The sequence below is a fragment of the Podarcis erhardii genome (assembly GCF_964252035.2).
Source record: "Podarcis erhardii genome assembly, chromosome: 9".
Classification (NCBI taxonomy): domain Eukaryota; kingdom Metazoa; phylum Chordata; class Lepidosauria; order Squamata; family Lacertidae; genus Podarcis; species Podarcis erhardii.
Genome location: NC_138512.1, coordinates 59,748,558 through 59,763,685, shown reverse-complemented (window position 1 = coordinate 59,763,685; position 15,128 = coordinate 59,748,558). Strand labels below are relative to the sequence as shown.

The window sequence follows — 15,128 nt, the reverse complement described above, 5'->3', positions numbered from 1 at the left end:
CTTGTGCAGCACATAGCGGAAACAGTAGCCTGGTTTGCATGTCACTCTAAGCCAAAACTTGACAGCTCAGCCCAGAAGCAGAATGTCCAGAGAGGCCATGGACCTTCCTTCCACGAACCCACATGCTTGCACTAAGCTATGGTTTGGTTTAGCGTGATAAACAAACCAGGCCAACTGTCTGCACCGCTGCCACCAGTTAACTTCTGCCAGTGCAGGCTTACCAAGTTGGATGATTAGGGAACAATCAAAAAGAGCAGCATCTTAATGAAGATTATAAAGAAAAGAAAAAATCCTGCTTGATAAACTCATGTCTCTGTTATATTAATACCAGGTTTTTCTTTTTCTTTTTGTAGTCACAGATAAGGAGACAAGCACGCCAGCGTGACTCAGGCACATTTAGGCCATAGCTATTTCTTCAGCAAGATTTGCCACAAAGGCCCAGGTTGGTTCAAATTAATGCTCCATCAAACCTGTCATTGTGACAGCAAGAACTTCTGTACTGGTTAAAAGCAAAAACCCATCAAGTCCATCCAGATGCCCCAAGAAAACCTACAAAGGTGGCATGTTGGAGATGCCAGTCTTTGTTCCCAGCATCTGATAACTAGAAGAATGCGACCTTTAAAGATGGATATCCTGCTTTTAGCTATTGTGGCTAATGGCTACTGAAGGCCTATGCTTCATGAATTTGTCTAACCCTCTTTAAAAGCCATCATACATATTCACGAACAGCTGATCCTCATACGCTGATGTCTAAGGTTCCACTTCCATGGTGTGATTTCCACACACACCTGCTGCACCAAATGAATGAACTTTCAGCTTAAATGTCTTGGATCTTCTCATAGCATGGGTCATTGTGTTACCTCTGAAGATGTTCATCCTTACACATCTGGCATGGACTGTTTTCTCAGCCATTTACACCATGTACTCTAGCATAAGTGGACTTCTGGTCCCACACGGACTTCTGTGATTTGTTAGTGACCCATGACCGTGTTTGAGAATGTTTGTTCCCATGTGCACTACAGCACAGATGGAAAGATTCATCTCCATCGACATTGGCTAATTCAAAGGGAACTTGTGTGTCGGAATGTGCACCCAGCAATGAAATCTGCATGCATTCAACATGTATGCAGTCTTTGGTCTAGCAGGGAAAACCACATTAGCAAGTTATTTCTCTCACTTGCTGGATCATGAAAAATGCATCAGACAAAACTGCCATCTAGTCCAGCTTTTTGTCTTCCATGGTGACCAGCCAAATCTTATGGAAGCACACCAGCAGCAGCACATGGGAGGGCATGTGTTTAGTATACAGTGCCAATAATTCCAAGCCTGTCCCACATGCTCTTTAGAAACCAAGCTCAAGACATGAAGTCACAGCACTTGGAGAAAATTACCATGGAGGCATGCAAAAGCAGATGCAACTGCCAATATATTTTAGTGAAATGTCCTTTTTATATGTGCGTGTTAATGAGCATAAGTGCCAACAGCATTCAAAGTGCTCTTCTGATTACTGTAAGGTAAGATAACTGGGGACCAGCCTATTGTACTAGTTTGTTTTTTTTAACCCTGTAAAGCAACCATTTTTATTCTCTCTCTGTGTGTTCTATTATTTAATATTCTTCTGTGTTAGCAGCAGGAACATTTCAAAATATACTGTGAGTGTTGGGAATCAGGGTAGGTGTAGAGAACAGGGCAATACGAAGGAAGGCTTTTCAAAGCTGTATCTGGAACAATTTAATGCATTTTGTATCTCTTGTAAAATTTCTAATAAACAGAAAAGAGAACATCCTGTCTGTATGCTAGAGTAACAGGGTCCAGCTTCGCAAGTAAGGACCTGTTGTTGTTTTTCTAAGCATCTTTTAGCGAGAAATGTCAGATGTCTCAAATGTTTGTGCAATGCTCAGATACTTGCAGCATTTCCTTCCTTTTCTGGAATTTGACACATGCTTCTCTCCCTGGGACATAGGTAGTACAGTGCAAAGAGATAATAGCAGTGCAGTCCTACCCTTGCCTACTCAGAAGCCCGATTGAATTCAACAGGACTTACTCACAGCTAAGTGGGGTTACAACTGCATACTTGGGCTAAGAATAAGCACCACTGAATTAAACAGGGATTGTGCTGTTCTTCTCTCTGCACAGTGTTCAACTAAGTTCACCCTTGCCTGGGTTTTCATTTTACCTCATCAAAGCAGGAGTAGGTTCTCCAGATGCTGTTGAACAATAAGTCCCATCAGCCGCAGCAAGCATGGACAGTGGCGAGTTGTAATTCTACATCATATAGAGGGCCAAAGTTCTCTCCACATCTGCACCACAGAAACACTATCCAAATCTAAGCAAGTTAGTCAGAATGCTGTTTTGCAAGATTCTTCTCTCTGGTAATAATCAGGCTACACATCTTATTCACACTTTTATTTCAATCTGTTTAGGGACATGCAAAAAGGTAAGATGAAGCAGCAAAGCAACATAATTACATGAACTTAAATAGAAATGGGATAAAACAAGAAATTTCATCCTTCTGTTTTACATATACGTATGCAAAAAGAACACTGATTGATGCGATCTCTGTAAGAGCTCAGCTGTAGCAGTATTGAAGAGAACTAGCATGTACCTGTTTTTTTAAAAAAAGCTTCCAGGCTATTAGTATTTCTCTATCCAAACAAACCATGAGTCACTGATTGTGAGGGGAAGCTTTTCTTGCATTGATGCACAATGTGAGCAAATATTAGGAAGTTCTTCATTGCAAGAATGGGAAAGGAAAACGTATTTTTGCACTGTTCATATAGTGGTAGTTCAAAGACAGGCACACCCGTTACTCGTACAGCAAGTGAGCTGGGGGTAGCCAATTCTGAACAGTATTTTTTTCCTATGAAATATATTATGCATGCCTGAAGTTAACTCCATGGGAGTCATCAGCTGGTCTCCACAATGCCCTGTGGTTTTAACAAATGCACCTGCAGCCCGAACCCCCTTCTCCCCATTGTATTCTACATTTTGCTCTATATGCAACTTGTTTAAATTATTTAAAACAAGACAAAGTAGCATTTGCTCCAAGACATTTGTTACACGGCAGTGAGTTGGAAAAAAGAAATCAATCTTTCCTGTCCAGCATTCAAGAGATGCTTCACTCTGGAGATAAAGTGCCAGGTTAAGAGACTTCCACTACTTGCCATAGCTCTTCAAATAAGGGAGCAAGCTCTTTTTCCAAGCTCACGATCAGCCCTACACAAACATATATATAAAGTAGGAAGGGAAGAGAGAGAAAAACAAAGTTTATATATCATACTAGAGGGATCCATTTGTAAACGTGAACTGATAACCTGTCTATACATTATTTGGGGAAACTGAACTTCATGCCAGCATTTTGGCACAGGAGCAAGACATTCTCACTGCCACTGACTATAAACTAGATACTTGCAGAGGCAACACAGGATCTGGCCCATAAGAGCTTTCATTCCCTTTGCTCATGTGCTGAAACCACACTCTGCTCCTTGCGCCAAAGCAGCAGTATACACAATCACCTCTGCTGAGCCATCCCTTAACAGGAGTGGAGAACCTGTGTTCCTGCATAATTTTATGCAGGTGGGGGAAACCTAGACCTCTGGCATGGGCAAACAGTCCCTCCCCACTCCCACACAGTCCACAGGGCAAGGAGGAAGAGAGAAAGAGGGATGCCTTGCTCCCAGTTGGCCCATCCCCTGCCCTAGGAAAATCTCACGTGGCTTTTTCAAGGTGAGGGGACTAGTGGAGCTGAGCTGTCCTGTCACTGTGACTTTTGTTGTACGGCTCTGCTTCTATCATATTATCCACAACTTGGGAGTTGGAGAGGAACTGCCTGCCAATTTCATGCAACTGGCCTTTTTCTTTTAAGTACTTAGCATTTTGAAAAACCACGTGTACCCACATATTACAACTTAAATCTAGCAGTATGGTTGCTGAAGGCAGCAAAGCCTCTCAGTCCTGAAGACGTACCTGTGTTGGCATTGCTGCTAGCGATGAAACTCACAACCAAAGGCAACCTGTTGAACTGAACCACCTACAAGAAGAAGGACATTTCATTTCAAAATCCAGCACACAGTAAATGTTTTCTGGCAGGCAGTTCACTAGCCTCTTATGGTTCTAACCAGGTTCCATTTGTTGCTGAACTCCTATCAGCACTGACCATTGGCCATGTTGCCTGGGGCTGATGGCAGTTGGAGCCCAACTTTACACAACATTACTGGCACCCATTGGTAGGGTAAGGATGAGAATAGATTTTTACAAGACACTGGCACACAATGCATCAGCAATGTAGTGCTGTTAACAATAATTTTCTAGACTAATTAAAAAGGTGAAGGAAACATCCTGCCAGATTATGATATTGGCCAAAACAGCTAGGCACAAGCAGATTGCTTGCTGACACAGAACACCACTCCTCCCATTCCAATACAATGCTTCATTACATTACTTGCAAAATCCATTCATCCGCCAATTCTGGAAGGAAGACAATACATCTTACCTGATATGTGTTGTAGTAACAAATGATGCTTTTGTTTTTTGAAAGCCCAAGCTTGCTGCCCTGGTCTGTTGCGAGTGCAAAAGTTGACAAGAAACCCGGTCGAAGAGCATGCTCTGGAGCATTATCGTTGGCAACTAGAACAAGAGGACACTCTATAGCCAGTCTCCAAATATTGTAACAGACACATTTTGCACAGATAACAGGCATTTTGTTAGTTGAACCAGAAGCACAAACTCAAGGGACTAATCCTCGCAAGTGTAGTGAGATTGAAGCACAGTGCAATTCCAAAAGATCTTGCAATACTATGGCACAGTTAACATTTTTTAAAGAAAAATAGTCAATAGTCATGACTGTGAAAGAACTTGTTGACAAAGCCAAGGTGTGTTCAAGTGGGTTCCTAATGCTCAGCAAGTGGAGTTAAAGTGCCCTCCAAGGTCAACTATCCATCATCTGCTTCAGGCAGAATTTCCTGAACTCCATCTCTTCTAACTACCCAAGAACAAATCCGATATCCATCCTTTCCTTGCCTAAACCGTACCTCCCCTACTCCCTACCCCATAATGGAATTGAAGGCAGTATACAAATTAAATCATCAAGCAATATACCAGCCTTTTTGAAGCTTGGGGCCCAATAAGATGTTGGACTACAACTCCCATTATCCCACACCACTGGCTAATGGTCAGGGATGATGGAAGTTATAGTCCAACTATATTTGTAAAGGCACAAATATACAAAGCATGTAAACATCAAGCAACTATTTGCCATTTTACACTGTTTAATGCAGTACAGTATAGCAATGAAGACTGCAGTTTTGAGGACTGAGTGCACACAGCCCTGAATGCAGCTTTTTCTTCTAATGTAACTCGGAAGGAAACCAGCTCACACCGTTACCAAAGCACCAAGAAAGTGGTTTACACATACAGCTTCCTCAAACAGTATTCTTTTCTTCCACTTATTCTATCCAGGAAAGTGCATCACAGCTGACGAATAGGCACTGCGATCTCTGCTGACTCATGTCTACACTGGAAGCCAACAGAAGACTAGGTGACAGGGAGTGGATATGTGTGCCTAGTTATATTTAAAATTTCTCCTTACGAATCAGGATGCACAAGGGAAAAGTTTAAAAGGTGAAAATGATTTCATGTTTTTGTCTATTTCAAAGTAGGAGGAAACGTCTTGCTTTTGAGCAAACAAGGATTTTATATTTCCATTAAATTGATGCAAATATCCTATCCAGATAAATACACAGGTTATCTCTTACCTTTGATAACAGGTACACCATCTCTGTCTGACACTACAATAGCATGGAGTCCCTCAACACTGGAAAAGTAAAAGAGGTAGAATTTTTAGCAACCTAACCAGAAATACTGTCAACTATTTCACATTGATGGTGCCACCTGCATCTTTTTTTAGCCTTACTCAGCTAATCAATTAATCATTTTAACAATTACAACCTGCAATTTAACAATTACAGCACTGTATTAATGCCTCAATCAAAACCCACAACATTCTCAAACCCCTTTGAAGAATTTAAAGGTTCAGAAAATTATTCCCATTCTTGGTCCAAAAAAAAATTTGATGGGAAATACAGACCAAACTTTGAAGCTAAGCAGATGCATATATTCTACTTGGAGAAAGGATGATAAAAGTCTAATGAAGTATTATGTCTCGGCTTGTAGTGTCAAAACTTTGGAACCATTTAATATTAATATTAGGTTACCTAATTATTAGGTTACTAAATCAAGGCTGGGAGCCACAGACACGTGTGTGTGAGAGAGTCGGGGCGGGGGAGAGAACAGAAGTCTCTTGCTAACATAGTTGGTATGTGTCAGGGGTTCAGGGAGAGAGGCGCAGAGGAGGGAGGAGACCGAGAGTGAGGGAGAAGGATTCCAGGCTGACGAGGAAGAGGACGACAATGACCCGAGATGGTCCATGAGTCCGTCCAGTGAATCGGAGGATTCCCAAAAGGGAGCCCCCCTGGTCAAGCCAAGTTGGTACAGAAGCCCGACGGAGCCAGAAACTTCCAGCTGTGAGGGATTTGTTCTGGGAGGGGCTCAGCGGTCCCATTAAGGATGAACTTGCCAGGGGAGACAGACCCCAGACCCTGGAGGAGCTTGTGCAGAGGGCTTTGGCGATTGGGATACGGCACGAGGGACGTCCTTGGCACACTGAGGAAGAACGTCAGGTGCGTCCACCAGCGAGGACGTCTTCTTTCATCCCCAGGGAGTTCAGTCAGTCACATCCTTCGCCACTGGGAAGGCAGGGGGAGGAGCCCATGGAACTTGGTGGTGCTAAGGCTCAAGCAACAGCCAGAGCCCCAGCTTCCGGTGCAGTAAAGGCAAAGCCTCCTAGAGGGACCAGGAAGTGTTACATTTGCGACAGTGCACAGCACATGGCGAAAGAGTGTCCCCAGAGGCTGCAGAAACACACTGCAGCTTTAGCAACTGTTGCAGCAGAAATGATGCAAGCAGAGCAACCTCAGGGAAACGACAGTGCCTGGCTGGAAGCAGAGCTGCTGGGGCTCAGCCAGGCGAATCTGTAGAGCAGTCCCCAGCGCTTTTGCAACGCACAGACCCTTTACCACCCAAGCCAGCGGTGCAGCTCACTGCAACACTTCAGTTGCCGAATGGAACCACCCTGGAAGTCCCCATCACGATTGATTCTGGGAGCAACGCAGATTTTGTGGGGACGCACTTTGTCAAGCAGCATCGCATAGCGCTTCTGCCAGCGACAACACCTCTGAACGTAGTCACGGTGGATGGCAGGAAATTGCTAGGAGGACAAGTTGTGCAACAGACGCCTCCCATGGTGATGAGGATTGGAAATCATCGAGAAGTCATCAGCTTCAATGTCACCCGCCTTTCAGACACGCCTATAGTATTAGGCATGAGTTGGCTGGAGAGACACAGTCCTGCTGTAGCGTGGTACCAACGGCAGATCACCTTTTGCTCATCGTACTGTGCTCAACATTGCATCCAGTCCAGCCAGGAGGAGGGAGCTGAGCAGCAGTTGCAACTTGGCATGGTGCAGGCAGTACCCCGCAAGTACGAGGGGTTCCTGGAGGTTTTCTGCGAGAAGGAAGCTGACCAGTTGCCGCCCCACAGGCCTTATGATTGTGCCATCGACCTGGTGCCAGGGGCGCAGTTGCCGACTGCAAAGCTGTATTCCATGTCTGAGGACGAGATGCAAGAACTCAGGGAGTTCATAGAGCACAATTTGAAGCGCGGATTCATCCGAGAATCGAAAGCGGTGGGGGGCAGTCCTGTTTTCTTTGTAAAGAAAAAGGACACGCCCCAAAAAAGACTCATTGTGGACTATCGATTCATAAACAGTAAGACCAAACCCAAGGCCTTCCCCATGCCCAAGATAGATGATCTCCTGGCAACCGTAAGGAAGGGGAAGATCTTCACCAAATTGGATCTGCGTGGAGCGTATAACCTCATACGCATCCGGGAGGGCGATGAGTGGAAGACGGCCATGTTCACGCCTCTGGGCACGTACGAATACAGAGTTATGCCATTTGGTCTCCAAAATGGATCTCACGTCTTCCAAGCATTTATGCATCACGTGCTAGCGGGACTTCTCTACAAGAAATGCGTGTGTTTCCTCGACGACATCCTGATCTTTTCGGAAACGGAGGAGGCCCATGAGAAGGACGTAAAGGAAGTCCTGCAGAGACTACGGGAGAACAAGCTCTACGCCAAGTTAGAGAAGTGCCAGTTTGATGTGACGGACGTGGATTTCCTAGGCTACAAGCTGTCCGACAAGGGGCTGGCCATGGACAGCGCCAAGGTCCGCGCGGTGTTGGACTGGAAGAGCCCTCGCAATCGGAAGGAAGTCCAAAGATTCATCGGCTTCGCCAACTTCTACCGCAAATTCATCAGAGGTTTTGCAAAGGAGACGGCAGCGATCACGGACACTCTCAGTTCCAAGAAAAAGAGGTTCGTGTGGACGGAACAGGCGGAGCGCTCTTTTCAGAAGCTTAAAAGCCTTTTCGCCTCCGAGGAGCAGCTGCTGCACGTGAATCCAGGCAAGCCCATACGACTAGAGACCGACGCGTCAGACAGAGCGGTTGGAGCCGTACTCCTGCAAGAAGATCCACATGGAAACTGGAGACCCGGTGCCTTTTACTCCAGAAAGCTCAGCAAAGCGGAGCAAAACTACACCATATGGGACAGGGAGCTGTTAGCCATTCACGCAGCGTTCAAAGCGTGGCGACATTTCCTCATTGGAGCCAAGCACACAGTGCAGGTCCGCACGGATCACAAGAACTTAGAGTATTGGCGCACGGCGAAACTCCAGAGCCAAAGACACATGCGCTGGGCAGAGTTCTTCGCGGATTTCGACTTCAGGATAGAGTACGTCCCAGGGGACTCCAACGTTATAGCCGATGCGCTCTCCAGGAAACCGCAATATCTTGAGGAAGCGGCGCCAATAGCAGCCAGGCACATTTTTGCACCGCAGGCGTGGGCGTGCGCTGCCATCGCTGTCGACCTGGACGCGGTACGACGCGCGTTGCAGGTAGATCAGTTTGCACAATCCAAAATAGAGGAGCTGCGTAGGGGTTCGCTGAGAGACGATGAGTTCCAGTTATGCGACGGACTGTTAACTCACAAGGGTGCCCTCTACGTGCCGAGCGACGAGCTCCGAGCAAAGGTTCTGCAGCAGTTGCACGACGCTCCCAGTGCGGGCCATTTCGGCAGGGAGAAGACAATGGAGCTGGTGGCCAGGGACTTTTGGTGGCCCCAGATGCGAGGAGAAGTAGCGGAGTACGTCGCCAGATGTGACACTTGTCAGAGGTCCAAGCCAGTACACCAGAAGCCGGCGGGCTTACTGGAACCACTGGAAACACCACAGCAACCGTGGGAGAGGGTGGCGCTGGACTTCGTCACTGACCTGCCCAGTTCCAGAGGCAAGACGGCGGTACTGGTGGTGGTGGACTTGTTCACCAAGATGGCGCACTTCATTCCCTGCGCGAAGGTGGCGACGGCGGAACAGACCGCCAAGCTCTTCATCGACCACGTGTTCCGGGCGCATGGGCTGCCGCGGGCCATCCTGTCCGACAGGGGGCGCCAGTTTATTTCCAATTTTTGGCAGAAGCTCCTAGGTATCCTGCACGTCAAGATCAACCTAGCGTCGGCAAGACATCCACAAACCAACGGCCAAGCCGAGAGGGTCAACGCGATCATGCAGCAGTACCTGAGATGTTACGCAAATCAGCGACCCGCAGCTTGGGTGGACTACCTACCGATGGCGGAGTTTGCCTACAACAACACGAAGCATGCGTCGACGGGGGTGACGCCGTTCTTCGCGAACAATGGACGTCATCCCAGGACCTTCCCGGGGTTCGTAGCACCAAGAGAGGGGGAGCCGCAAGAGGCCGACCAGTTCGCTGCAGAACTACAAGAGGTGCACGAGGAGCTGCGGAGACATTTGGAGCTAGCCAAACAAGCATATAAGGTGCAGGCAGACAAAGGCAGAAGAGTGGGAGAGGACATCCAGGTGGGGGACTGGGTGTGGTTAGCGGCCCAGGCGATGCCAGCCAAGTCGTTGGCCAAGAAGAAGCTAGGGCACAGGCAGCTAGGACCATACCAGGTGGAGGCTAAGATCAACCCCGTGGCTTTTCGACTGGCCCTCCCCGAAGGTTCCAGAGTCCACCCGGTTTTTCATAGGTCGGTGCTCACTCCCTACAAGGCCCCGCACAGGTTTCAGGAGTCTGAAACAGTACCGCAGCCACGCACAGAGTCACCTAGGAGGGAGGGATCGCCTAGGGTCGAACCACTCAACGAGGTCACAGAGATCCTGGACTCGAGATGGGGGGAAGAGGGAATAGAATACTTTCTAGTCAGAGAGGGTGCACCAGTCAGTGCCAGTGGGTGGGTGCCGGACTACGCTTTAGACGAACCTCTTTTAAAGGACGAGTTCCATGCCCTTTTCCCACATAGACCCATGCCAGCCGAGTACTTCGATGACTGGCTCTTTACCCCCACATGTTCAGGCAGCACTTTCCACGGCTTTTCTTCAGCCGAGGAAAGAACGCCGGACTCAAACTCGCCCAGGGGATCGTGTTCGGGGGTGGACACAGAGCCCTCTTATTGGTGGGATGAGCAACCAGAGGAAGCCTGGCGCAAGAAATGGCTGAAGGGGCCTTGGCCGGCAGCACCAGACGAAGTAGCAATGGAAGAGGGAACTGCGAACATTTTGGGTGAAGAACCCGAATTCGAACACACGTACACCGAGCTGCCAGCAGAGGACATGGACGTAGCCGAACTGTATCCTGCATCTACCTCCGAGGAGCTGCAGTTCCCACAACCCGCACCCGATGGGGGGGAGGGGGGAAGGGGGGGCTTCGAGGGGGGGATGGATGTCAGGGGTTCAGGGAGAGAGGCGCAGAGGAGGGAGGAGACCGAGAGTGAGGGAGAAGGATTCCAGGCTGACGAGGAAGAGGACGACAATGACCCGAGATGGTCCATGAGTCCGTCCAGTGAATCGGAGGATTCCCAAAAGGGAGCCCCCCTGGTCAAGCCAAGGGGAGCCCAAGGGGGAAACAGTCAGGAGCAGGGGAACGTAGGGGGAACCGCCAGTGGGAGTTGGAGATCGGGACCGGCTTCTCCACCGGAACGGAGTGAAGAGGGTGGAGTTACCAGTGTGTCGGGAGGAACAGAACAAGGAGCAGAGGGGGGAAGGAGATCGGGGCAAGACGTCCTGCCGGAAGGGGCGGAAAGCAGTACCGGGAGCAGTGTGGCTGTTGAAAGGAAGGTCAGGAGCAACGTACGCGCGCCAAGTTCAAATGTGGAGGCGCGCGGAAATGGGGAGAGCTCTGGGGAGGAGCCTGGTGCCAAAGCACGAAGGAGGGGGGAGCAGGCAGGAGAAGACTCAGCCTCTGGGGAGTCCCGGAAGGAGGGAACACAGGGGGGCAGGAAGACCCTGCGGAAAAGGAAAGAGAGGAAAAGGTGGAGCAGCACAAGCCTCTTAAATTGGTGCAGGGGAGGGACGGACTCAGAGGGGACTTCTATCATCTAAGGGTAACAGATGCGGAGCCACGGAGTTTGGATGTAATGACGACAATGATCTTCAATAAAACCTTTTGTATATAGCTTGGACTGGACTTTGGTCTCTTGTGAGCTGGGACCCAGGGTGGCTCTGACAGTATGTGTTGCAAGTTTCCCTGACTTAAGCTGTGTACCTCCATGGAATATCCTACAGCCCCCAGTATGAAGTTCCTCAATAAGTGGAGGGACACAGCTCCCACCCCCCAACACTTTCCAATTAGGTACCTGAAAGCAACAATTTTTCAAGGTACAGTATTCATAGAACACATTAAATCCTACTAAGGCTGACTCCATAAGCATTACTGACTCAGGACATTGCTCTGAGATAAATGAGAATTATTCCCAACTCCCACTTAGAGAACAGGTTTAGCACTGGGTTTGAAATTTCAACACAGGTTTCCTGATATGTGAAATTCAAAAGTTCAGAATGTAAATATACATAGGTACCTTACCTTGGGAGCTTTTTGTACAGGAACCTTTTCAATTCCTAGAAGAGGAAAGAAAAGGAAACTGTTTACCTTAGTCACTTACAGCACACGTTAAGAGGTCATGTACTGGAGAATTAACTACGTCTTCCATTCACACTCATAATCACTCACTGGAAACCTCCATTACACCATAAGCTGTCCCTGAAAGCAGGGGAAATGGCCACTCTTTTAAGCATAATACTTTGGTACACAGCTCTCTGTCATATTCAACAAGCCACTTCAAAATGTGCATTATAGTGCTAATTATACTTACATCTGCCATGTTGTCAGAAGTGTTCAAATGAACAGTCCAAACCCTGTGGGGGAAAAAAGTTGCATGTTTTGTGACAAAACAATTTGCCCTTCTATGTGAATATAGCAGAGAACAAGTTTCTACTACACCACCCCTGCTACACTTAGCACTCACAGCTTGTTCTCAAAGTCACTCAATGCAGAGTTGCTATTGGGAAATGTCAACCCATAGCAATTCCAACCCGTGACAAGCCAAATCGGTGAAGCCCGACACCCAGGCATGGGACCATGGTTTTTTAGACAACAGAACAACTCTCCCAAAAAGAGTAACGAGGTATACCCACTTATTTGTCTGGAGTGCAAATGTACTATACCACAGGGATCCTATAGACACAGGAGGAGGAAAAATCTATATTGTAATTGGAACCCCTTCTGAATGATAAACAAAAGCCAGACAAGAATACAAAACGTACAGAGTTACAGGACTGCAATGGCCCCCTCCCACACAAAAAGAAAAACCCAGGCTTACCTCCCACACAAAAAGAAAAGAAAAACCCAGGCTTTCCACTAGGGGAACCAATTCAAATACCAAGAGTATGTGTGGCACAAAGTTTTACTCAGACCCACTGCAAGTAATTTACATTATTAAGTCCACTGATTTCAATGGGCCTATTCTAAGTAAAACTTAGTTGACTATTACCCAAAGCCTTTATTTGGAACAACTTAAAAGTGAATAACTAAAAAATGAACCCTTCTTCAGGCAAATGCTAAACCCCACCCCAAAGGGGTTGGTGGGAGATAATGTTGGGCTGGATGAAAAGTCCAGTGGTGTGGAAGAGTTTATATATGGGCTTAACTGGATTGACACCATCTGGTGGTGGTGGTGGGGGGGGGGGAAGGCTATCAGGTTGCAGCAATATCTGGGCTAAAGGAGCAATAGCTACTCTTCCTTTGAAACGACTCAGTGCTTTACATTACATTGCAGAATACATATACTATATTTCCTAATTTTTCAACCTTAAGATAGATCCGCCCTTCAGTTGCTGGAGATAAGCTCAGTCATTTCCTTTAGACCTCCTCTGCTTCGCCACGTACCCTTTGACCTACCCCATTCTTGTGATTGTAATCTGCTTTAGCTGTTTTTAATTCTAAATTGTCATAACCTGCCCTGGAACCTGCAGGTGAAAGGATAATAATCATAATCATGAATGTGTGCTCCTGTGGCTTATGTGGGAGTCATGTGCACCACCAGCAATAAGAAAGCTCTCTATCTCTCTTTCAAGTGTAAATGGTGATACAGTGGTACCTCGGGTTACATACGCTTCAGGTTACATACGCCGCTAACCTAGAAATAGTGCTTCAGGTTAAGAACTTTGCTTCAGGATAAGAACAGAAATCGTGCTTCGTCGGCGCAGCGGCAGCAGGAGGCCCCATTAGCTAAAGTGTTGCTTCAGGTTAAGAACAGTTTCAGGTTAAGAACGGACCTCCGGAACGAATTAAGTACTTAAACCGAGGTACCACTGTACAACACCAGCAGTATCTTATCGCGGTCTATCTACCAAGGTAGGGCTGTGACTCTCCATCTTTCCTGGACGCCCACATGAAGAGATAAAGGCGAAAGCAAAAATGTACCAAATACATACCATTTGGCACTTATATACTTTGGGGGGGGGGGGGGAGAGAGAGAGAGAGAGAGAGAGAGAAGCAGAGGATGTCATCAGCAGCTCTAACGATGACCAAATCACCGCGCCATCATTACCTCCCTGCACAGGAGCCGACTCTTCTAGGGCAGAGGTCCCTTCAGCCCCCTTAGTCAATACTGTATGTGAAGGGGTCGGCCCCCCTCGACAGGCATTGCCATTCAAATGGTGTGATCGATAACGCGGGGGGCGGGGGCTTACCTGCCCAGCCCCCTCCCAGTATTGTATTCAAGTTGGTACAGAAGCCCGACGGAGCCAGAAACTTCCAGCCGTCGCCGCCCAAACCCAGTTGAGGAAACAAGGGCCGATGGCTTTCGGCTTCAGCTCCGAAATTATCAGGAAAGGGAGAGGACAGGGAAGTTTTTAATGTGTGACATTTTAATGTATTTTTAATCTTTGTTGGAAGCCGCCCAGAGTGGCTGGGGTACAAATAAATTATTATTATTATTATTATTATTATTATTATTATTATTAATCGCCACTCCTTCTTTTGCGTACGGAATGAACTAAGCGTGTCCTAATAACTAATAATAATAACAACAACAACAGTAACCCACTTGTTGGTCCCGCAGCGACAAGCGAGGGTCAACACCCGGCGCCTTCCTGCCTTCCCTCCCTCCCTCCCCCTTGCCGGTCTCCTGAAGGCCTCTTAACTGTCGGGTCCCCCTTTCCCCATACGCACCTCCGCTTTCTTCCGGGTTCAACGCCTTTAACAGCCGCCCTCCCTTTAAGCGAGCTCCTTCCCCCTCCCGTCTACCAGGTCGCGTGACTGCTAAGCGTGAGGCAGAGCAACTTCTCCGGGTCGCTTCCGCTTCCGCTCCGGGAAGGCAGACGCACGCGCTACTTCCGGTCTGGAGAGGGGACGGGGGTTGAGCGGGAGAGTGTCTGATTCCAAGCCGGAGAGGCGTCCGCCCCTGCGCACGCGTGGTTGCTGCTGCGACAGGGGCGTGGGTGCGCGCGCAAAGCGTCAAAGGCTCCAGCTGCGTGTGGTCTAGGCTCACACTCTGAAGTGCATTTCAATCAGGCTGCTGAGGAGTGTCTCCGGCATTTGCCTTTTTTTTTTTTTTGCTGCTGCTGCTGCTGCCAGCCTCCTCTAGAGTAAGAAGATGGGAGCCAGCGATATGTCGCCCTGAACTGTGTTTTATTCCAGGCTCCTTAGGGTGCA

General features: G+C 47.9%; 2 protein-coding genes across 4 annotated transcripts in view; one reads left to right on the top strand and one right to left on the bottom strand.

The window, feature by feature from the left end:
- The window catches only part of DAPP1 (dual adaptor of phosphotyrosine and 3-phosphoinositides 1), a 35,528-nt gene extending 33,743 nt beyond the window's left edge, over positions 1 to 1,785 (top strand). For both annotated transcript variants that reach the window (XM_081877283.1, XM_081877282.1), the window contains exon 9: positions 354 to 1,785. In XM_081877283.1, coding sequence (XP_081733409.1) covers positions 354 to 407 — 54 coding nt within the window. In that variant the 3' untranslated portion in view covers positions 408 to 1,785. The remainder of the gene's footprint in view (positions 1 to 353) is intronic.
- Positions 1,786 to 2,391: 606 nt separating this feature from the next.
- LAMTOR3 (late endosomal/lysosomal adaptor, MAPK and MTOR activator 3) lies at positions 2,392 to 14,785 on the bottom strand. 2 transcript variants are annotated; one of them, XM_081877434.1, is made up of 7 exons: positions 14,646 to 14,785; positions 12,286 to 12,328; positions 11,997 to 12,031; positions 5,754 to 5,812; positions 4,493 to 4,626; positions 3,967 to 4,030; positions 2,392 to 3,216 (listed from the first exon to the last, which is right to left on the bottom strand). In XM_081877434.1, the coding sequence occupies exons 2-7, from the start codon at positions 12,292 to 12,294 to the stop codon at positions 3,143 to 3,145; spliced, it is 375 nt and encodes a 124-aa protein (XP_081733560.1). In that variant the 5' UTR covers positions 12,295 to 12,328; positions 14,646 to 14,785; the 3' UTR covers positions 2,392 to 3,142. The 2 variants fall into 2 exon arrangements, with proteins under 2 accessions (XP_081733560.1, XP_081733561.1); XM_081877435.1 differs by lacking the exon at positions 14,646 to 14,785 and adding an exon at positions 14,521 to 14,611.
- Positions 14,786 to 15,128: the final 343 nt, after the last annotated feature.